At 41.6% G+C, this 23,746-nt stretch overlaps 1 protein-coding gene across 9 annotated transcripts in view; it reads right to left on the bottom strand.

Moving 5' to 3' along the window:
* Positions 1 to 4,470: 4,470 nt before the first annotated feature.
* ZBP1 (Z-DNA binding protein 1) overlaps positions 4,471 to 23,746 on the bottom strand; it is a 49,390-nt gene continuing 30,114 nt past the window's right edge. For 7 of the 9 annotated variants that reach the window (XM_033914345.1, XM_033914340.1, XM_033914344.1 and 4 more), the window contains 4 exons: positions 16,808 to 16,996; positions 14,177 to 14,347; positions 7,152 to 7,374; positions 4,471 to 4,838 (listed from right to left, as the gene is read on the bottom strand). In XM_033914345.1, the coding sequence (XP_033770236.1) occupies positions 4,616 to 4,838; positions 7,152 to 7,374; positions 14,177 to 14,347; positions 16,808 to 16,996 (806 nt within the window). In that variant the 3' untranslated portion in view covers positions 4,471 to 4,615. The remainder of the gene's footprint in view (positions 4,839 to 7,151; positions 7,375 to 14,176; positions 14,348 to 16,807; positions 16,997 to 23,746) is intronic. The other 2 variants (XM_033914337.1, XM_033914343.1) reach the window with 2 other exon arrangements.

Genomic DNA, 23,746 nt, shown 5'->3' with positions numbered 1-23,746 from the left:
ATAGTAGGGTTTTGGGGGGACAGCAGTTGATAAGTACCAGAATAAAAACCTTCTGTATCCTGCTTCATGTGAGAACATTCAGCTTCTGTTTGGCACCAGTGCTTGAGAACTGAGAATATCTCTATCATAAACCACACAGGTTTTGTTTTGTATTCTTCACCAGTATTGTCTTGCTTTGACTCCCTGAGAGTAATGATCTTGTACACAGACTATATTTTATTGATCCTTTCAGCTGCTGCTGGTTTCAACTCTGATTCTTCCCAATAGTTGAGTTCTGTATCTTTATACACTTGAAGCTCTACTGAGACAAGTTTGTTTTGAAATTCATGATGAGCAATTCTGTCTGCATGCACAGTGTTCCTTTTTCTTTAAAAAAAATTTTTTGCAGCATTTCAGGCCTTCTGCAAATGAGGGGCTTCCATCCCAAGAGGACTTGTCTGCATCTTCTTTATAACTAGAAGAGCTTTGCCTCAGGCATTCTGGAAGGTAACAGGGCATTTGCTCAGTACCCTTCCCTGTTTAATGCTGTGGAGTTTTAGAAGGTGCTTAAGGCAGTTTTCAGAACTCTTAGAAATCAAGCACACTGGGCCTGATTCTATAAGTTGTGCCTGCGGATGCCTAACTGAATTCTGCGTCAAATGTAATTGTTTTTAATTGGCATGGTAATTAACCCTGTCATTAAAAACTAATTAAAAAAATTAAAACAATTTAAGTTTCAAGTGAAATACAATGTGGTGCCTACCTAAAAAGTAGGAGCACAGAACAAGCATGACTTAAGCATCACTAGGAGTCTTTGTTAGGTGTCAGTAATTTAGGCCAGGAAAATATTGGCCTAATGTACTGGCACCCAGCAATGCCTAAGTCTCCTTAGATGGCACTAGGTGTGATTCTATAAAGGACACCTAACTTCTAGGTGCCGCTTGGCCTGGTTGTCAATCAACTGCCCAGCACCATTTATAGAATCAGGCCCAGTGAGTCTCTGCCCTAGCGAGCTCAACTTCTTAAGTGGAAAGGGGCACTTTTACTAAGCAATGCTAGCAAATGAGTGTGTGCTTACGCAGGTCTTAGGCGGATTGTGAAAAATTGCAAGCAGACCTTAGGAAATTGGAAGACTGGACATCTAAGTGGCAGATGAAATTTAATGTGGACAAATGAAAAAAGTGATGCACACTAGGAAGAATAACCTGAATCACAGTTACCAGATGCTAGGGTCCACCTTGGGGGTTAGAGCCCAGTAAAAGGATCTGGGTGTCAACATAGACAATACAATGAAACCTTCCACTCAATGTGCAGCCACGGCCAAAAAAGAAAACAGGATGTTAGGAATTATTAAAAAAGATGGTTAACAAGTCTAAGAATGTTATAATGCCCCTGTATCGCTCCATGGTGCGACCTCATCTGGAGTATTGCATTCAATTCTGGTCTCCTTATCTCAAGAAAGATATAGTGGCGCTAGAAAAGGTTCAAAGAAGAGTGCCCAAGATGTTAAAGGGGATGGAACTTCTCTCGTATGAGGAAAGACTAAAACAGTTAGGACTCTTCAGCTTGGAAAAAAGATGGCTGAGGGGAAATATAAGTGTACAAAATCTTGAGTGGAGTGGAATGGGTACAAGTGAATTGATTTTTCACTCCATCACAAATTACAAAGACTAGGGGGACACTCGATGAAGTTACAGGGAAATACTTTTTAAAACCAACAGGAGGACATTTTTTTCACTGAGAGAATAGTTAAGCTCTGGAATGCGTGACCAGAGGTTGTGGTAACGAGCGGATAGCGTAGCTGGTTTTAAGAGAGGTTTGGACAATTTCCTGGAAGAAAAGCCCATAGTCTGTTATTGAGAAAGACATGGGGGAAGCCACTGCTTGCCTTGGATCGGTAGCATGGAATATTGCTACTCCTTGGGTTTTGGCCAGGTACTAGTGACCTGGATTGGCCACCATGAGAACAAGCTACTGGGCTTGATGGACCATTGATCTGACCCAGTAAGGCTATTCTTATGTAGGTCGTTCCCATATGCTAAGCCCATTGCTAGTATGACTGTAAAATTTGGCCTTTAGCTCAAGATCAGAAAAAGATATAATAGAGACTGCTAGCTCATGACAGTTTAAACAAAAACTTCCTGCGAGAGCTCTTACTGCCTCCTGTTTAGGGGGCACTAAGGGCTCCCACATTACTACTATGCTAACTGGTTAGTGCATCCATAATATCAGCATACTAGCTGATTAACACATCAAGTTTCAAGTTTATTAAAAATTTGATTGAACGCAAATCAGAATTTCTAAGCGTTTTATAATTTATAATAATAATAATAAAGGGGAGACAAACTTAACAAATTACATTACATTAGTGATTTCTATTCCGTTGTTACCTTGCAGTTCAAGGCGGATTACAAAAAGGATCTATCTGGCCATTTCCAGAGGAATTATAGAATAGTTAGAGAGTAGTCAACTTGGTTCATAGGGATGAAGTAGTTCTTGTGGTATTAGGTTGTTTTAGTGAGTGGGGAGGCGTTAGGTTGGTTTCGATTGTTGGGTATCAGGGATTTTTTAAATAGTATGGCTTTTATTTCTTTTCTAAATGTTCTGTAGTCAGGGGTCGTTATCAGCAAAGTAGAGAGTTGGCGGTCTAATCTCGCTGCTTGTGTGGCCAGGAGGCCATTATACAGTTTTTTTCGTTTGACTTATCTGATAGTGGGGTATGTGAATGGAGCATGGGTTCTCCTTTGTCTGGTTGAGGTGCTTCGGATTAGACGGTTGTTTAGGTATATTGGGCTGTTTCCATTCATGGTTTTAAATAGAAGACAGTAGAACTTGAATTGTATTCTTGCTTGAATTGGTAGCCAGTGTGAGTGGAGATACGCCTTGGTGATGTGGTCATGTTTTCTCAGAGAGTAGATGAGCCTCAGGGCTGTGTTCTGAATTGTTTGCAGTTGTTTAATCATGGTCGCAGGGCAGGGTAGATAGAGACTGACAGACAGTTAGGAAGTTGGGAGAGCTACAGATTAAAAGTAAAGTGTACAAAAAGGGAAGACCACAGTAGGAAGGGGAGGCAATCATAAATATTGATCGGTTCTATGTGAGAAAATTTTGTTTTAGATTCTATACGCCTCTTGGAAAAAGTAAGTCTTTAATAATCCTTTAAATTTCGATAAATTTTTCTCCGTCCTGATATACAAAGGTAAAGAGTTCCATATTGTGGGGGCTGTAACTGCGAAAGAAGTGACCCGAAATTTCTAAGATATTTAACTTAGTTTGGGGTCCATTGACGTCTTTTGTACAATTGTTATAGTTCTTTTATCCTTCTTTTTGCTGGTATAATTCAAACATATTTGGGGGGGAAGTGTGATTCTTTGATGTAATTGTGGGGTGGGGGAGGGCTTATATTGTTGCAATGCTATAGATCAAATTTAAGTGCTTAGTTGTTATTGTTACTGATATGAATATTGTGTTGCACTTTTTGTTAGTAATGGAAAATCAATAAAGACTTATTAAAAAAAAAAAAAAGAAGTTGCTTGAAATGAGCCAATAATTTTCAATGAAGGTATATGGAGCAACATAGAAAATAATGCCAGATAAAGGGCATGTGGCCTATCCAGTCTACCTATATACATCATCTGCTATCTCTTCCTCTTCCCTAAGAGATCCCACATGCCTGTCCCATGCTTTCTTGAATTCAAATAGTCTTTGTCTCGACAACCTCCACCTATCCACCATTCTTTTTATGAAGAAGGTATTTCCTCCGCTTGCTTTTGAGTCTATCCCCTTCCAACTTTAATTTATGCACTCTTAGTCCAACGCATCCTTTCAGTTGAAAGAGATCTGCCTCCTTTGCGTTTATGCTGCAGAGATATTTCAATGTCTCAATCCACATCTCCTTTCTCATCTTTCTTCTAAAGTATTTTTATTGAGGTCTCTCTCTCTATGCTTTACGATGAAGACCACTTAAGAGTTAAGATCTGCGACTCGAAGTCCACAATAGTCAGACCTAAATATAACACATTAAAGAGTATTCAAAAAATGCCTTCTATTATCACTGCCCTAAAAAAACTAAATGAAAGAACTGAGAAAAATCCCTGAACATGGTAAAATATACATCTCGGACTACTGAAATAACTCAAACGTGAAATTCATACCCATTCTCCACCCCCCCCCCCCCCGACACAGAACACTTTTGCATGTCCTGGGTTAGCCATCTATTAACAGCTAAGTCGACCTCAGTGTAACTTGCTCTTAGCCAGAGGAACAGGATTTAAAGCACAGTATGGGATCGGTTAACGATGCTGTTTTGGTGGGAGACTCTTTGCATGTATTATCGAGATGAGAAAATGTGAGCATAGAAAGTGAATGAATCCCAAAAATTCATAGGAATATGGGGTCCATTAGACTTTTGTAAAACATCTTTAAAAATATTCTTGAACCTGCCAAATTAAAGATTCATATTCTACATACAAATCCAGAGAGAGAGAGGGAGGGAGGGAAGGGGTTGTTTATTTTGTGTTTCATGTAAAGTTCATAAGTGCTTTTAAAAAATGTTGATGTCTATTTTGTTGTACTTTCTGTAAAATGTTTTTTCACAAAATCAATAAACAGTTTAAAACCAGGATTTAAAGCACAGCTACTCCTCTGCCCCAAACAATTTTTCTGTCACAGGCTCATCTTCTGACTCACTGTCACTCTCTGCGATAGGAGTTACTGTCGATATCCGATTCATGTCTCCTATAATCACTTGGTTAAACTTTCCACAAAGGGAGGTGATTTCCAGGTCTGCCGGTGTCTGTGGGATGTTCTCGGCACAGGATCTGGCTGCAGCCTTCCCCTCTCCCGTCTTGTATTCTATACGAATTTGAAAAAACACAAAGCAAGCCCTTCAGTTTTCAGGTGTTTAAAACAAACCAAATGCTTACTCATTAATTCACACTGCCACTTGAATTTTATCAAGTGTTTTCCCTGTGCAAAACTGCATTGGTTTCCTATTGCATTTAGGATTTTCTTTTTAAATACAATTTTATTACTAGTCTTTAAAGTTATTGATAGTACCCCAATGGTTATGGCAGCTAGCTTGTGTGTTTACCAGCCATCATGAAGGGACATTTTCGAAAGGATGTCTTTAAGTCTGAGTTTGGACGTTTTGGGAAAGATGTCCAGAAATCCAGTAGAGAAAATGTCCATTCTCAAAAAAGCAAGATGTCTAGCCTATTTTTTTTAAATTACCTATGTAGACATTTTAAGAAAGGTTTGGACAATTTCCTGGAGGAAGTGTCCATAGTCTGTTATTGAGAAAGACATAGGGGAAGCCACTGCTTGCTCTGGATCGGTAGCATGGAATGTTGCTAATCTTTGGGATTCTAGAATCTTGCAACTCTTTGGGGATTCTGCATGGAATGCTGCTATTATTTGGGGTTTCAGAATCTTGCTTACTCTTCCTTGGCTTTTGGCCAGGTACTAGGGACCTGGATTGGCTACCGTGAGAATGGGCTACTGGGCTTGATGGATCACTGGTCTGACCCAGGAAGGCTATTCTTATGTGTCAATATTTACAATTGTGACTGTGACTTGGGTTGGAGTGGCACCAATTGTGACATCAAACAATGAGTGTGAGTCCAACCATTGCACAAATGGTGGAACCTGTAAGGACATGATCTGTGCCTGCCGAGAGGGCTTCAGTGGAAGGGGAATGGGCAGACCACCCCAGGTGCTGTTTTGGTGAGGCATTCCTCTCTGCCCCTTCCTAAACTCCCCTGCCGCCCGCCCGCTCCTTCCCTTGTACCTCTTTATTTATTTATTTAATTTGATGTCTATTCCGTTCTCCCGGGGGCTCAGAACGGGTTACAATTGACATTCACAAAAAATTACAGGACAAAAGCATTCCTAGAAGAGACAAGAAAGTGAGAAAAGGAGAGAGAGGAGGGAGCACGAGAAGGCAGGGAATTGGAGGTGGGAAAGAGCAGGAGGAGGAGGGGAGCAGGGAATAGGCTGATCATTGGCACTGTTTAGGTAAAGAGAATTTTCCCAGCATGAGCGGTATCACAAACTTGTCGGCTCTCTGTGACATCACTTCCGGGTCCTGCGCCTAGGAAGTGTTGTCAGAGGGGAGAGCCAACACGACAAGGGCAGCTGCTTATGTCTGAAAAATTAAAGAGGGAAGGGGAGAAGGTAAAGGGGGGTGCCCGGCAGGGGCATGGGAAGGAGCGGAGGGGGGAGGGGCGCCACTGTCCTGGGCACCACTCACCCTCACTACACCACTGATTGTAACTTCTTAGGTAACTGACCCAACCTCTTGTAATGTAATCCGACCTTGAACTGAATAGGCAAAGGCAGAATAGAAAACCTGATTAACATATAGGGCTCCTTTTACTAAACTGTGATAGCAGTTTTAGCACACGCTAGACCTTAACACCAGCACTGAGCTGGCGTTAGTTCTAGCCGCGTAGCGCGGGTTTAGCGCGCGCTAAAAACGCTATAGCAGCTTAGTAAAAGGAGCCCATAGTGTAAGTGATAGTATTCTATAATTTTACACATGCAATTCCAAGACACAGGCTTGACCCTCCCATGGGCACTATAGCATTTAGGCACTAACCCCCAAATTCTATATATGGCGCCTTAAGTTGTGCTGATAATTGACACCAATTGATGCTAGTCCGTGAATCTGAAAAGGGAGTGTTGCCATGGGGGAGGAGCATAGGCAGATAAAATTTTAAGAATGCCCATGATCTATGTACACCGTTATAGAACGTGGACGATGAGCGCACAAGTTAAGCAGAGGTGTTTAGGCCCGGTTTTCCATGGCTTAAATGGGTGCACCTACAAGTTAAGCCGTGCACTGGCTTAGCGCATTCTATAAGGCGCGCATACCTTTTATAGAATCACGCTAAGTGCCGTTCTAGTCGGTACAACATTTTTGGCCACCATATATAGAATATGGCCCTGTGTTTATAGAATAGCGTCTAACTGCAGTTACGCACGTAACTTCAAATTACTGCCAATAACACCTATTAAGGGCTACTATTGATAGTTAAGGCTAATTTATGCCTCATTTATAAAGTGAGGCATGTCACTTGCACTATTCTATAACTTGTATGCCCGAATATGCATGCCAGTCCAGAAATTTGGATGCACATCTTTATAGACCGTCAGCTTAAAATTTCTAGAAATCACCTGTTCCCCAAAAGTAAGCTGTCGAACTTGAGCTGTTGACGTTGCCATCCGTGCAGTTAACGTTCATCTCGTTGTTGTTACCGATTATGGTGTTCTGCAGGAACGAATCCTTAATACTGATGGTCTGTGGTGGTGTTTCAGGTGCAGCATCCCCAGATATTGTTCTATCACTCATTGTTGTGGCAGGGAAGCATAATGAAGCCTCTCTTTTGCCAGATTCTGAAATACGAGAATGAGATTTTTAATTTACAATTTATTAAATGGGACAAAAAACCCTCCAAAAAACAACTAACTTCTTTCTGCTTACTATGAGGCTCATAATCGAAATGTAAATACATCTATTAACCTGCCCATGTCGGCTGCCAATAAACCTATTTTTTGGATGTATCCAGGAACTTTTTAGGCCTCTGAATGCTGCTGTGCACCCAGAGCCAAAAGGGGTGTATCTGGAGGAGTGGTTAGGGTGGAATGTCAGCTGATCAAGGGCTAGATTCACTAACCTGCCTGATCGTGACCGATCCGTGTCCAATCCGGGCAGGGCTGATTGATTCTGCAAACAAGAATAATCTAATGGGGCGATCAGAGGCACACCCCCATCCACCGACACGAATCACTAGGTAGCGGATCATCTACTTTGCCTATAGATGGTTTGCGCATGTGTTTGCTGTTTTTTTGTTTTTTTTACTGGCCCTGACTCATCTGCTCTCTGCCACCCTTCCCTGTAATGAGCCCATGGGTTTAAAGAAGGTTAAAACCATAGGATCACACTGTAGGGAAGAGCAGGCGAGTCGGGGCTGAGCAGGGTGGCCAGAGCTGGAGAATTGGGGCAGAGAGCAGGGTTTTAGCACAAGTGACTGGTCCTCACCAGTCGCTAGTTTTTTAATCGGCCAGCCAGTCGGTGTGCCAGAAGAAGTTTTGTGAATCGCATCCTTCCTGCTTTGCATGCCGATTCCCCTCATTTGCATGCACGGATCGGATCGGTACACAGGTTAGTGAATCAGGTCGGAGGGAAATTGAGTCACAAAGGGCTCGCAAACTGATCGGTACACGATCGGTTTGTTTAGTGAATCTAGCCCCTAGACAGTCATCCTGCAGGGATAATTGAAGGTTTTACCAGACTTATTGGATGGAACTTATACAGTGTGAGGCAGACGATGTATAAACAGGTATAAGTGCCCAAAAGGTACCAAAGTGACCAGATAACCACTGCAAAATGTTGGCAGGCCTTGTACCAAATTATCTCATTGATCACTTCCTATTCATCGACAGAAAATTAACCCTACGCAAGTTAACCAGATGTAGTGGCAGCCTATGCCTGAATGTCCCGATAGATGATTTTCAGGAAAAACGTATTTTAGATGTACTTTTCGAGAATGGACATTTTCCCATTGCCAACTTTGGGCGACTAGAACCCTACGTCCAAATCAGACTTAGCCATATGTTTTGATTATGCTCCTCCACATGTATTTGGTAGCCCTTGGATGCAATCTACATGTCCAGCACCTGGAAAGTTGTTTCCCTCCTACAATTTTCTGGAACTTCCCTAGTAATGATCTCAGCACTAGTTCATATAGGGAAGACATTGACTGTAGGGCCCCCCTCCTACCCAATGAACTGGTGCTACTAATTATGAAAAAAATAGTATAAGTGTTGAGTAATCCTAAACACAGAAACATGATGGGGGTGGGGGTGGGGCAGTGTCAGTGGCATGTGGTGATTTTCTCAACCATTAACTTACCTTTTCATGTGCTTTCATGCTTACCATTTTTTTTTTCTTTTACAAGTTCTCTTTGCCTGGCTGATGTAGCACCCCGCTTATATTCCTCTTCCAACCTCCAATTCTATTTTTTTTTTTCTTTATTTAGTCTCAAAAAAGTTTCCTGCAGATGTTGTAACTAGGCTATAGGCTATATTATAGCATCATAAGTCTTTTATATACTGTATACACACAAATAAGTGACTGACTTAAGCTCATGCCTTTTCTATAATTGTTCAAGGTTAATTACATTCTAATGTGCAATTATTCAAAGATTGTTCTGACAATGTGGAGGAGTGGGACTGAGTAAAAAGAGGATGCCGCAGATCCCATGGGTCTCTACCGCACGGTCTTAAGAAGAAAGTTGCCATGGCATAGGGTCTGCAGGGATCCTTGTTTTAACTCCAGTGAATCTTATGGATCCCGCTCATCTTACCTCTTCCTACAGGATCTGTGATGTCTGCAGTAGTTAAAAAACAAGGATCCCTGTGGACTCCATGCCACAGCTACTTCCTTTTTGAGGCCATGTGCTTTTTGTTCCATGGGGGTCCAACTTTTAACTTCTACCCTTGCTGGTTTTTTTCTGTTTGTGGTTGGGATTGCTGATGCTGAATATTGCATGAATTTCCTGCTATCTCATCCTAGCTCTCCCTTTTGTTGTGCCCAGCTTTTCTGCACCCCAGTGCCCTAAATGCCTTCTACATGGGGGCCCCATGGATCCTGTGGAACTATAGTGCATGGCCTTATAAAGAAAGAGGCCTTGGCACGGGGTCCGCAGAAATCCTCATTTTAACTCCCATGGACCTCATGGGCTCATCTCCAAAGTAAGCATATTTTTAAGGACATGCGGTAGAGATCCCACGATATCTATTGGGTCTGCGGGATCCTCATTTTACCAAGTCTCTGGAGGTGTGGCCTAGAGGTTAGAGCAGCTGCCTCAGCACCCTGAGGTTGTAAGCTAAATTCTCACTGCAGCAACTTGTGACTGAGCAAGTCACTTACATAGAAATAGACGGCAGATAAGGGCCACGGCCCATATAGTCTGCCCACCGCAATGACCCTTCCCCACCTAACTCAGTGAATAGATCCATCGTGTCTATCCCATTTGGCCTTAAAATCAGGCACGCTGCTGGCCTCATTGACCTGAAGTGGAAGATTATTCCAGCGGTCAACCACTCTTTCAGTGAAAAAAAATTTCCTGGTGTCACTTCATTGCCCCAGGTGCGTGTCTAAAATACATGAACCGCTTTGATGACAATCACACAGAAAAAGGAGGTATAGTAAGTTCCATCACCCCCTTTAATATCCCATCTGCCAACTCACTCCCAGTGACAACCCTCAGCCAAAAGCTGTGCAATTACAAGTTGTAACTCAGAATGCAGAGGCTGCTGTATGAAGTTGGTGAAATTTCTAAACACAGCTTAATAGCCTAAAACAGTGAAATTCTGCAATGTCATGTGTATGAAGGTTTATTCAAATTAAAATTGCATGAATTTGCATCTTAGCAGTTCATTTAAGTGGCATATTAATTGTTGACTTTGTGAAAAAGGCTTTACAAGTCCATTGTTTTGCAAAAAAAAAAAAAGGAAAAGATAATTACATTTCCATTAAGTTATGTTTAGTCATTCTCCCTCCTGTATGAAATGTTTACACTGCTCTGAAATTTGTCTTAAGACAGGTATATCAAGCCCTACTAAAACCTGAAAATTGAAATGTTGAAAGGGCAGGGCAGGCTGGGGATTTAAACAAATATGCAACATCAACACTCTTCCACCATACCTGTTACTTGCCTTATGTCCCTCTCTGACCTTCATATCTGTCTGAAACACGGCCACAAGCTATCAATGGAGCAAGACAACTCTACCCTTGCTCTGCACCAAAGGACACTGTCTAAGCACTTTCTCTGCAGCATTACCAGGTGGCCAAGGAAATGGAAGACCTAATACAGTAGTCAAACCCAAGTGCTCTGGGCAACCCTTGGGATTCTGATTACCTTAATCTAATCTAATCTAATCTAAACCTTAAGTTTATATACCGCATCATCTCCATGAGAATGGAGCTCGACACGGTTTACAAGAACTTAAAATAGTGGGTAGAGAAGAAGAAAAAGGATTACATGAACTTATGTGTATGTACAGTTAGCTACTTGACCTTGTTTCTTTTGCTTTTCTTGGGCTAATAAAACTGATATTTTTTTTAAAAAAGCACTTTTCAAGTTGCAAAAATGTTACAACTTTATCAGATCTGAAGTGAGATGCAAATACTTTGTGGTGACACTGGTTGTATTCAACAGATTCTATGGCTGGGAGCCTTGACCTAATCTGACTGATCCATGAGATGTTTTGAATTCCAGCACCAAGGGATATAGAGGGCCATTTTCAATAGGATGTCTAAGTCCGACTTTGGATGTTTTGAGAAAAGCATCCAAAAATCAGGTGGAGAAAATGTCCATTTTCGAAACGGCAAGATGTCTTTATCTGTTTTTTTTTCTTCAAAAATGACCTATCTAGATGTTTTGGCTCTTAGTGCATCTATCTTTTTTGGCCATTTTCAACTACAAAAATGTCCAAATGGAAAACATCCAAAACCAAGCCATTTGGACATAGACAGGGCCACCATTTGTACTAGACTGGCCACACAGACATGCCAGCAGAGCAGTGGAGCACCTTAGGGGGTGCCAGGTACACATCTCACCAGAACCCCCTTATGTTATATGCTGCACTCTCCAAAACACCCCCAAAATCTACTGGATCTACCTGTCTATCACCCCAATAGCCCTTATAGTTGCAGATGGCACCTACATGTCAGTACAGTAGGTTTTGGTGGGCTCACACTTTCCCCAACACATGTACTAGTTAGAGTGAGATATGAGCCTGGGTCCCCTTTTCTGGACTCCACTGCACTGCCCACCAGGCTACTCCAGAGACTTACCTGCTTGCTGTTGTACTAGTCATGCAATACGTACAGTTTCATTCAGATCTTCGGGGGATGGGAGGGAGGTTAATGACCACTGTGTGTGTGGGGGGGGGGGGGGCATGCCTTCATCCCTTCAGTGGTCATCTGGTCAATTTGGGTACCTTTTTGGTCCTTATTTCTTTTTAAAACAGGTCTAGCCCCAAACTTCCAAACTGTGCCCTGGATGTTTTATAAAATATTTGATTATCGTTGCAAAACGTCCACTTGCTAAGCCTGCCCAAATCCTGCCCATAACATGCCCCCTTGTGATTTGGACACACTGTAGACAAAACACCAAGCAAAACGTTCAAATACTACTTTATGCCGTTTTTTGGACATCTTTTTGTTTTAAAAATGAGCCCCATAACCTATTTCTCTATTCTTAACATTAGTGCTGCCCGATTCACGATTCGAATCGATTCATCGCCAAAAAATCGGCCTCCTGATTCATTGACTGACCCTCCCCATTTGCCCTCTAAAGCAGGAGCAGAAGCGCTGCCTTTTGCTGGCCTGCCGCTCCTGCTTTAGAGGGCGAGTGGGGAGGGTCAGTTGGAAGTGGCTTACTCGCTGCTGTGCTCTCCATCTTCCCCCTGGCCTCCAGAATCAATCTCCTTAACTTCAGCAGCCTGCAATAAGATCGCTGGCGCTAGCGATCTTTGCAAGCTGCTGAACGGCTTCGGAGCGTCTTCTCTCTGCCGCAGTCCCGCCCCTTCTCTGACTTCAGACTTCTGACTTCTCTGACTTCAGAGAAGGGGCGGGACTGCGGCAGAGAGAAGACGCTCCAAAGCCCTTCAGCAGCTTGCAAAGATCGCTAGCGCCAGCGATCTTATTGCAGGTTGCTGAAGTTAGGGAGATTGATTCTGGAGGCCAAGGAAACAGCAGGCCTTCCGGAGGAGGGGTGCAGTCCTTCGAGGGGTGTGTGTGTGCAGCCTTCCGAGGGAGGGGGGTACAGGCCTTTAGAGGAGATAGGCAAGCAGGCCTTCAAAGGGGGGGGGGGACAGATAGGCAGACCTTCGGGGGGGATGCAGGCCTTCAAAAGGGGGGGGGACAGGCCTTCAGGGGGGGAAGCAGGCCTTCAAAGGGGGGGGGGACAGGCAGGCCTTCTGGGGGGATGCAGGCCTTCAAGGGGGGGGGACACAGGCAGGCAGGCAGGTCTTCAGGGGGGATGTAGGCCTTCGAGGGGGGTACAGGCCTTCACGGGGAGGGGGATAGACCAGGGGAGGGGGGCCCTGGTGTAGAAGTACACGGAGGGAGGGAGGGAAGGGGGGGTTCAAAGAGACGTGCATATGCCGGACTTTGGGGGGGAAGAAATAATGGGTCTGAAAATAGAGGAGAGGAAGAGAGATGATGGACAATGGGATTTAGGGAGGGAAGGAACAGAAAGGGAGAGAAGTTGGACACAAGGATGGTGTGGAGGAGGCGATAGAGATACTGGATAGGAGGGTAGTTGGGAAAAGAAAGGGAGAGATGGTGGACCCTGGGGTGGTGGGGAAGGAGAGAGAGATGCTGGATGAAAGGGTAGTTAAGAAAAGATGGATCTGTGGATGGAGACGAAAAAAAAGAAAGATGCCAGACCTCCGGGGAGGGAAGGGAAACGAAAGGGGAGGACAGAGATGGCAGATGGATGGTTAGAACGGAGAAAGAAGATCCCTGGCAAGCAAGTTATCAGACGACAGCCAGAGCCTGGGACCAACAAGATTTGAATGACTAGACAACAAAACGTAGAAAAACTAATTCTATTTTCACTTTTGTGATTACAATATGCCAGATTTGAAACGTGTATCCTGCCAGAGCTGGTGTTAGACCGCAAATGTGAGCTAGGATTTAAGAAAGAGAGGAAAAGTCTTTTTTGTTTACACCACAGCGCCAGTGTGGTTAGGAGGGGGTGAAGAGGATATAAAATAAACCCACCAGGATGTTTGAAAAAAACACCCAATTAGGCAGGAAAATCGAATCGAAAAACCAATTCAGTAGGCTGAATCGAATCGAATCGAAATTTTTTCCCCTGAATCAGGCAGCACTACTTAACATTATGAACACCATTAATAAGAAAGAAAATGTAATATAAAGTAGTTATTGGATCCAGGTAGATGCTTGTTAAATAGGAAGCAGGCTAGGGTGACATCCAGGAAAATGACAGATGAACTTTATGGGCTAAGGCCCAGAAATATCAAAGGAAAAAAAAAATAATTTAATCAAGAATTTATAATAGGTTTAACTAATGGGCAGACTGGATGGACCATTCAGGTCTTTATCTGCTGTCATTTACTATGTATAACATTTATCAACTCAACAAGGAATAGTCTGTACCTTCTGGAACAGGGTTATCTGTTGCATCGCTTTTAGATAACGTATTAATGCTATTGTGGCTTCCAATTTGAATATTCTGAGAGTCTGAAATACTGATACTGCTGGTCTGGCCCTGCATGTAGATATTTGTACTATGCTGTTGATACACATTAATATTGTTGATAGTACAACCTGCAAACAGAACATCACAGAAGAATATTATAAAAAGCACTATATAATTACATCTCAAATATGAAATTCAGGGAAGCACAGGCAATGCAAGGGTCCTACAGCTATTTGATGATCAGAAATACATCATGGGGGATGGGGGTGGAAGAAGGTTTAAATTAAAGAGCTCTGTGGATGAGAGAGGTGGTGGAGAGGAAAATGGTGATGGAATTCAAAAAAGCATGGGATAAACACAGAGGATCTCTAATTAGAAAACAACTGGCATAAATTAAGGATCTAAGGCCACTATTGGACAGACTTGTATGGCTTGTGTCCCATATATGGTGATTTGGTGTAGGATGGGCTGGGGAGGGCATCAATGGGAACTCCACTAACTTGGAACATGAGGATGTTACTGGCCAGACTTTAAGGAAGATTTCCTGCAAATAACAGGATGGTTGGATAGGCTGGAGTGAGCTTAGATGGCAACTTTAGCAGTTGGAACCTAGGACAATCCCAGGTGGACTTTAGTCTATGGCCCAGAAATATCAAAGAAGAGACAAGTTAATTTAATCAGGTATTTTTTTAATAAGAATAACTAATGGGCAGACTGGATGGACTGTTCAGGTCTTTATCTGCCATCATTTACTTTATTACTATGCTATACATAGTAACATAGTAAATGACAGCTTTGCAGGATATCTACCATAAAGTCTGGCCAGTAACATCCTCATGTTCCAAATTACGATCCCATATAAAAGCAGGCTGTGATACAGCTGGTCCAATGAGAGATACTACTATCTCGACAGCATCCCAAAAGGGGGATATAAATAATGCAGTAGAAAGACAGGATGATGCTCAAACTGCGATGCAACACGGCTTTCTGGCATTGCCTTTGACACTGCAATGCTACATAAGGTTATTGTTAAAGTAAGCCAAAGTGGTCTGATCCATGCTTTGGATTACCAGTTGGCTGGGACTACTGTAATTATATCAAGGACTGACTTCAAAAAATTCAAAAAGCTGCAGCTCATTCAGAATACAGCAGCTCGATTGATTAAAGGGAAAAAGACATTTGATCATGTAGCACCTGTCCTTATTGAATGACATTGACTTCCAATTATGGCATGGTGTTCATTTCGTTGCTGTGCTTGGTTTATAAAGTTGCTTTTAAAAAAAAAATAATAATAATTGTATGGGTGTCTCTAATTATCATTCAGACAAACCACAAAAATGCACATCTCAATGTTACGTTCTTCTCAAAAATGTCTGATTCAGCTACCTTGAGTTTCATTAAACTAACAGCTACCAGGTACAAGACATTTTGCTACGCTGGACCATTATTATGGAACTCACCTCCATCTAATCATTTGTTGTTCTGGAAAGCTTTGAAAACTTGGCTATTTGAGAACATCTATAGCCTGGATAAATATTTTTGCTCAGTGAAGTTATGAATGTACATCTGTATTTAATTATTGCTTTTTTGTATTATTGCATTGCATATTTTCCATTATCATTCTGTTTTATATATTTTTATTATCGTAAACTGTTTTACAACCATGGTTGTGTTAAGCAGTGTATAAAGTCGATAAATCAAATGCAATGAAATCAAATACTTTAAATACAGAGCTCTTGTTCTCTTCCCTCACCCGTTTCCTCTCCCCTTCCCTCAGAGCTTGTGAGTCGAGATAAGAAATCTTGTAAATTGGCATAATATGAAGGTTCCACTGCCTGCAGAACAGATGCTAACTGTGCCCAGAATTAGAGAATGACATGGGGACTGTTTCCCGTGGCTAGCCGCAGCTAACCCGCAGGAATGGTGGGGTGGGCGGGGGGGGGGGGGAAATCCAGCCCTTTGCCGCAGGTACGGGAACAAGGCTTTTCACCGATCCATGGAGCAGTAAATGGCCTTGTTCCCGCAATGGATCTGTCACAAGTTGCCTCCCTTCCCACTCCTCAAGGTCAGCAGCCCCCCCCCCTCATGAGTCCAGAATCCCCCCTATCTTTCCTATTGCAGGTCCAACAGCCCCCTTCCTCGCTCTCAATCAGAGTCAAAACCGGCAAAAAAAAAAAAAAAAGCTTGCGACTCCTCTGGATTGGCCTCTTTGCGCCTCCCATGGTGGGCCTACTAGAATCTTAAAAGTTTTGTGAAAGAAGAGGCAACATCGCACGCAGGGCTGCTCGAGGATCTTCTTCTGGCCGAGTTTCTCCTTCTGATGGGGAGGGGAGACAGGGGTTTTGTTGATCCTTGCTCTGTATTATCTGTGTTTATAAAATGACAATTGTATAGAACACTGTGTCTTTTTATACTTTAAAAAATAATATAAAAGCATTCCTATTTGAGGCTTGTGCGGATGAGATCAGATGGTTTGCAGGGACTGAGCTCGCGGGGACAGGGCAGAGACGGGGACAAATTTTTTCCCCCGTGTCATTCTCTACCTCGAAAAAGATTATTTTGTACAATTTAGATGTTTCTTAACCTACCTGCATTGTCTTTGGTTTCAGGGCTTTGCAGGGACCATAGCTTTGTTTTGTCATCATAGCAAAGGTCACCTGCGTTTTTCAGAGCATACAGAAGAGGGTTCACATCCTTTCTTGTTTTCTTCCCAATATGCCGAGCAATGATTAGAGCTCTCTGAGGACCATTGGCTAAAAGGGTCAAAATATGTTGTTCTGTAAAACAATAATAATAATAATTTTATTCTTATATATTGCCAAAGCCATAATAGTTCAAGGTGGTTTACAATAAGAGATACTGGACAATCAGTGAAGAGTACAAGTCATCAGAAATACATAATGGACAAAGATTAAAAACAATGAAACCTTAGGTTACAAATCCAAACAACTGTATTTTTACTAATTTTCTAAAAGATGAAACACGCGTAATAATATTGCCCAACCAATCATTCATTTTGCCTGCCTAAAAAGCAAGAGTTCTATCCAGAAATCTTTTAAAACGACAGACATTTACTGTTGGGTAAAGCAAACATATGAATTCTGTGTGTGGGCCTGTTAGAACAGTCCAGGAAAAAAGTGAGAAACCAAGTAGGTTGGAGACATACCTATATTGATATAAAACAAAAATAGTCAAATTTAAACAGAACTCTTCCCTCCATTGGCAACCAATGTAATTTTTGATAATAGGGACTAATATGCTCCCATTTTTTCAAACCAAAAATTAACCGAACTGTAGAATTTTGAATAACTTGAAGTCTTTTAAGGGTTTTCTTATAACCAAGTAAATTAGATTACAGTAGTCAAGAATACTTAATATAGAAGACTGAACTAGCAAGCGAAACAATACTGCATCAAAATATATTTTAATGGTTCGGAGTTTCCATAAGACTGAAAAACATTTTCTGACTAACAAATCTATATGTTCTTCCAGAGTGAGATGCCGATCCAGTGTCGCTTCCAAAATTTTTATGGAAGTCTATAGGACTTCCTGACCATTCAAAAATATCAAAGTATCTGTAATTTTGTCGTTAGGGCTCACCAGGAAAAATTTGGTTTTATCAGAATTAAGTTTCAATTTGAAATCAATCATCCACAATTCAATCTGGTTTAAAATGAAAGATAGATGATTTTTTTATCTCAGATGTCAGATCAGTAAGGGGAACAACTATGGCAATATCGTCAGCATAGATATAAAATTTCACTTTTAAGCTTTGTAGTAAATTTCCCAGTGACGCAAGGTAAATGTTAAACAAAGTGGGAGATAGAGGAGAACCATGAGGGACTCCATAAGGGTTTACCCAACAACAGGAAAGTTTATCATCACTATAGACTTGGTAGGATCTTTTTTCCCAGAAATCCCTGAAACCATTTTAAAACATTACCAGAAATTCCGATTGATTCCAAACAATCAATCAGGATCACATGATAACTAGATCAAAGGCACTACTTAAATCTAATTGCAGAACTAGTGCACTTGTACCTTGACTAAATAGACTAAGAAGAAAATCTAATAATGAGGCAATAACTGTTTCTGTACTAAAGCCTGATTGAAAGCCTGACTGAATATCCTGCAATATACTAAATTTGTCCAGATATGTTACCAAATTAACAAAGCCCTCCATCTGCTTGATAAATAGAGAAATACTTGCAATAGGTTAGTAATTTGATGTCAGAGTGATAGATTCCTTAGATTTTTTTTTATGATCAGTGTAATCAAAATCTGACCTAAATCTTCTGGAAATGTGCCACCCGATAATAGAGAGGAGATCCAATTGTACAACTTAGCTTTGAAAGTAACTGGAGCAACTTTCATAATATTTGGCAGACAGCAATCTAATATACAGTTTAAGTTTACATATTTGATGTAAAATGTACAAAATTGTTGCCAGTTGGGGGTAGTAAAGTTATACCAATGCATATCCACCCTGGGGTCCTCTATGCATTGCATTGAGCAACAGGAAAATTCAAATCATTATTTGTAGAGGTAGATAGATTAGATCTCTAGTTTTGAATTTTGTTATTAAAGAACTCAACCAAGGTATCCGCGGATGGAGAAGATTCTAAAGTTGAACATGAAAACACCTCTATACCATAAAGATTGTTAACCAATTCAAAAAGATTTCTACTATTAGTATATAGATTTCCAATTTTTTGAGCGTAAAAATTAGTACGTTTCTCTATAATTAATTTTTTATAATCTTTTAGTTTTCATCTCCAGTTCAATCTGCCTTCCATTTCTCCTGATTTTAACCACAATCTTTCCAGTAGTGCTGCCCGATTCAGAGAACAATATTTCAATTCGATTCACCCTGTTGAATCGATTTTTCGATTCGATTCACTGTAAAAGTCAATAGGTTCTCCGAGTGGGAACAACCTGATGTCTCAGCACTTGAGGAAAAGACCACGTAATAATGTTTATAAGATAAATCATATAAATGATTATACTGAAGCAGGGTGTCCTCGGCGTGAGAGGTAAGCGAGGGGAGAGAATTCTCCAGCGCTTTACACAATAAGGCACAGGTTAATCACCCTCTGCCTGCACACCATCATAGGACACCTCATGTGTGCTCAAATTATCACATTGATTAAATTAAACAGCGATATACAATTGGTCAATCACACGAGTGCAAGATCAAACAGGTTGTTCCCACTCAGAGAACCTATTGACTTTTACTGCTTTTCTGTGTGAGTAGATAATTAAGCAAATTTCTGATAGCCTACAGAAATGATTCTCAGCTTCCATCCCCAGCCCCCAAGACTAACCAGCCCCCATTCCGAATCTCAGTTTCCATCCCCAGCCCCCCTGCCTATTCTGAACTTCCATCCCCAGCCCCCAAGACTCACCAGCCCCCCTGCCGATTTCAGCTTCCATCCCCAGACCCCAAGACTCACCAGCCCCCCTGCCGATTTCAGCTTCCATCCCCAGCCCCCAAGACTCACCAGCCCCCCTGCCGATTTCAGCTTCCATCCCCAGCCTCCCTGCCGATTTCAGCTTCCATCCCCAGGCTCCAAGACTCACCAGCCCCCCTGCCTATTTCAGCTTCCATCCCCAGCCCCCAAGACTCACCAGCCCCCCTGCCAATTTCAGCTTCCATCCCCAGCCCCCTGCCAATTTCAGCTTCCATCCTCAGCCCCCCTGCCAATTTCAGCTTCCATCCCCAGGCCCCAAGACTCACCAGCCCCCCTGCCAATTTCAGCTTCCATCCCCAGGCTCCAAGACTCACCAGCCCCCATTCCGATTCATCTACTTACTGGACTGGATATTAAATCGCGGGGAAGAGAGAAGAAATGCAGGGAAAGAGCCAGCCAAAAATAGTATTTGCTGTTGCCGAGGTCTGCTGCATGAGGTCCGCTCAGTCGCCGATTGACTCTCCCACTCCTTTCATTTCTTCTGATGTAACTTCCGCAAAACCGGAAGTTACATTAGATGGGTAGAGTCTGGTGGCCGGCAGCGTGAAATATCCGAACTCGTCTTGCAGCTGAATCGGTAAGTCCGGTTTTTATCAAAAACGAACTGATTCACCTGATTTAAATCGGTGAACCGATTCAAATTGTGAATCGGGCAGCACTACTTTCCAGTTTCCGTAACTCCCGTTTCACTACTCCCAATTCTGCATCAATCCACCCATCCAAATTTTGTCTCTTTCTCCTTAATTTAATAGGTGCCATTCTATTTAATATCTGCGTACTCGTGTTAGTCCAAGTATCGACAAAAGAGGAGTCTGAATCTAGATTAATCGAGCCTCTGCTGGCTATAACTTTCTTATTCCTTTTCGTCTCTTTAGATTTAGTTTGAGATCATCTTACTTGCCAACTAAATTCAAAATTGCATAGACAATGGTCTGACCAAAGAGAATCAATCCAATTGGCTTGCTTCCAGTAAATCTTGGGGTTAACTAATTCTTTAGAAGAGAAAGTAACCAAATCTAACTGGTGGCCTTTTTGATGGGTCTTTTTTGGGGTCGGCTTAAAAAAACATAAAGAAGAGATAAACAATAATAGATCTTTAGTTTCTCCCTGTTCTACCTGCTCAAGATGAATATTCATGTCACCAATCAGTAAGTTATAAGAGCCCGCTATTGAATTAGTAAGGAGGAATTCATAGAAATCATCCTTGCCAGTAGACCATTTCCTAGGTGGAATATAGAATAGTGTGATTATTAAAACATCTTCTAACTGATTTAGTCCGTAATTTACCGGAGAGAATTTCAAGATCTACTGAAGATTTAGAATCACTCCTGCCCTGACTACACCATTAGTTCCTGGGGGCTGGAGATTATTTGGGTGATTTTTAAAGAATTTCCATTCTCTGTTAGGTACATATGTTGAAGATACAGTTTTAATCAAACTTGTAGCATGCAGAAGCTAGATTCTATGAGAAAGAAACTTGCAGTCATTGTTTTCAAGCACAAATACTGGTCAGCTTATAATGTATACATTTTTGTGTTCATTTTATGTTTTTTTGGCTGTTTTTCTTTGATATTCCATTGATAGTTTTTAATAACTTGTTTGACATTTTATTTAATGCCATTTGTATCCATTATGGATGTTTCTATGCTGTTATCTCAATTGCTCATGTAATTATATATTTGGTTTTTTAGTTCTGGACAATACTTTGCTTTCCATGGTGCTCTTCAGTATTCTTAAATGAACATACACATACATCTTTTGGATAAATATATATATTTATACCTTTAAGAAATTTGTTTTTAACATGTATATTCATCCCTGATTTTAGTCCCTATGCTTTTATGGATTTGTTATACATTTGATTTTATTAATTTATTTATATGATTTTGAGTTTAATTTGGTTTCGCATTTTATTTATGCAGTCTTGACCTTTTTTCATGTGTAATGTATTTCTTTTAGATCCATAACCACACCCCTGAGGGAGACCTCCACCAGGAGACCGAAACATGGATCATGTCGGGTCATTGATTGTAATACTCCAACATAGGACATTTTCATGTGGTTTATATATATTATGGTTTCAAGTTTATTAACACAAAATAAAAATTTGTTTACCCCAAGGTTGACGTGGTCTATCCCACTCCCCACTTGTTCTTGTTTGATTTCACGTGGGGTTTCTGTTCCCTCTCCTTTATTCTATATCAGCTTATAATGATAGCAGAGAAAAGACATTACAAAGAAATTCAGTTTATATTAGAAAATAATTTCAGAAATGTATTACTCTTGATTAACAATTTCACACAGCATATTGTTCTTACATTCAGTAACATCAATGTGGTTTTATATTCTGGATTGTACATCAGACTGGTATAGTGTCTGGTCTCCTTTATCCTATATCATGTTTGTCTTTACTCAGTTTTATAACTAAATACAAAACAAGGAACATCTCAGTGCTACTTTTTTTCTTGTTACTTGTGCATAGTTTGGGTAAGCATAAAAAACTGATAATAATGATTTTTTTTTTTTTTACATGTTCTCACAAAGTTCCTGTCTCAGAGGATATTTAACTACATCTACATAGACTCGGGAGCCTAAACATGCCAGACTTGTTGAGAATTTCTTGTTAAAATAGCCGTCTCATTTTTCATCCTGTGCTTACAGTTTCTGGGACTGGAGGGGTTTAGAAGAGGGCTGCCAACTGCAAGCTCTCACAATCCTCAGTGGGCCTCAATAGTTCACATTCACGTGACCAAAAACTTTAACGTTTCAGTTTTGGTTTTTATCACTTTCGTTTTTGGCCAAAACATATGAAAAGAAACTTGAAGACTTGAATAGAGGCCTACCAAAACAGGTTTCTTTTTTTCTGTTTTCTAGCAGAGACCTAGTACTATTTTGGTCACTTTCCTTTGCAGTTTTAAGTCTGTTTTTATATCTATAGCATGATGCAGTCTCCAAAACTGAACACAGTGACAAATTTGACCCTGTCCTCATAGGATCTATCTCCATCCTAATCAAGTCCCTGCGGGTTCTGTCCCTGTCCCATTTCTGCAAGCTCTGTCCTCATCTGCAGACAGGGATGGAACTTGTGGGGACGAGACGGGGATGGAGATAGATCCCTTGAGGATGAGGACAAATTTGTCCCTATGTCATTCTCTTCGATAGGAGCACTATCACTTCCTCTCTTCTAGAGAATGGCACAGGGATGGGTACCCATGGTTAACTATGTGGATGGGGAAAGAGCCCGTGGGAATAAGAGACAAACTGTGTCACCGTGTCATTTTCTAACTCAGACTAGCATCTATAAAAATGCTAGTATCAATATATAAAAAAGAAGTTTTATGGGAGGGGCCTTAGGCGGGCTCAAACACCTAAGGCCACTCCCCTGGTAGGGGCCTTACGCATCTGAGCCAATCAGGGCCTTAGGCCCCTTCCCCATGCATCTCAGGAAGCATCGGGAAGGGGAAGGCCCACCATTTTGGAGTGGTGGGCCTGGAGAATAGGAGGGACTGGGCATCCCTCCTACTGTCAGATATTTTTAAGGTTCAGGGGGGCTGGGGCATCCGGTGGCAGGAGGGAGTGGGCATCCCTCCTGCTGATTTATGGGGAATGGGGGGTGTTAGTTCAGGAGGTCCTTGTGGGGGGCAGGGTCACAGTCGCAGAAAAGAGTGGGCATCCCTCCTGCTGATTTTGGGGTGGTTGGCATGGCATTTTTTTTTAATGGTCACATCTGTGCTCATATTAAAAAAATGAAAAACAAGCAGACCTGTTAGGTTTTCTGGGTCAGTCCCACTGACCCGATTCTAGCATGCAAGGTTAGGACATTGATCAGATGCCTGGTTTTAATATTAATGATCTCATTTGCATGCCAGGAGAATGTAAGACCGCATGGATAACTGTACAGTGAGCCATTTTGAGCATTTGGTTTGGTAAATACGATCGGTCGCTAAACCAGTCAAACTAGTTAGACGATCAGGGACTTTAATGCATCTAGCCCACAATGCATGCTAAAGGAAAGTTACCAAGACAGAGGAGCTGAGAAGGTACAATTGGGAATGC

Source organism: Geotrypetes seraphini, chromosome 11 (genome assembly GCF_902459505.1).
Source record: "Geotrypetes seraphini chromosome 11, aGeoSer1.1, whole genome shotgun sequence".
NCBI lineage: Eukaryota > Metazoa > Chordata > Amphibia > Gymnophiona > Dermophiidae > Geotrypetes > Geotrypetes seraphini.
This window is presented reverse-complemented; position numbering and strand designations above follow the sequence as displayed.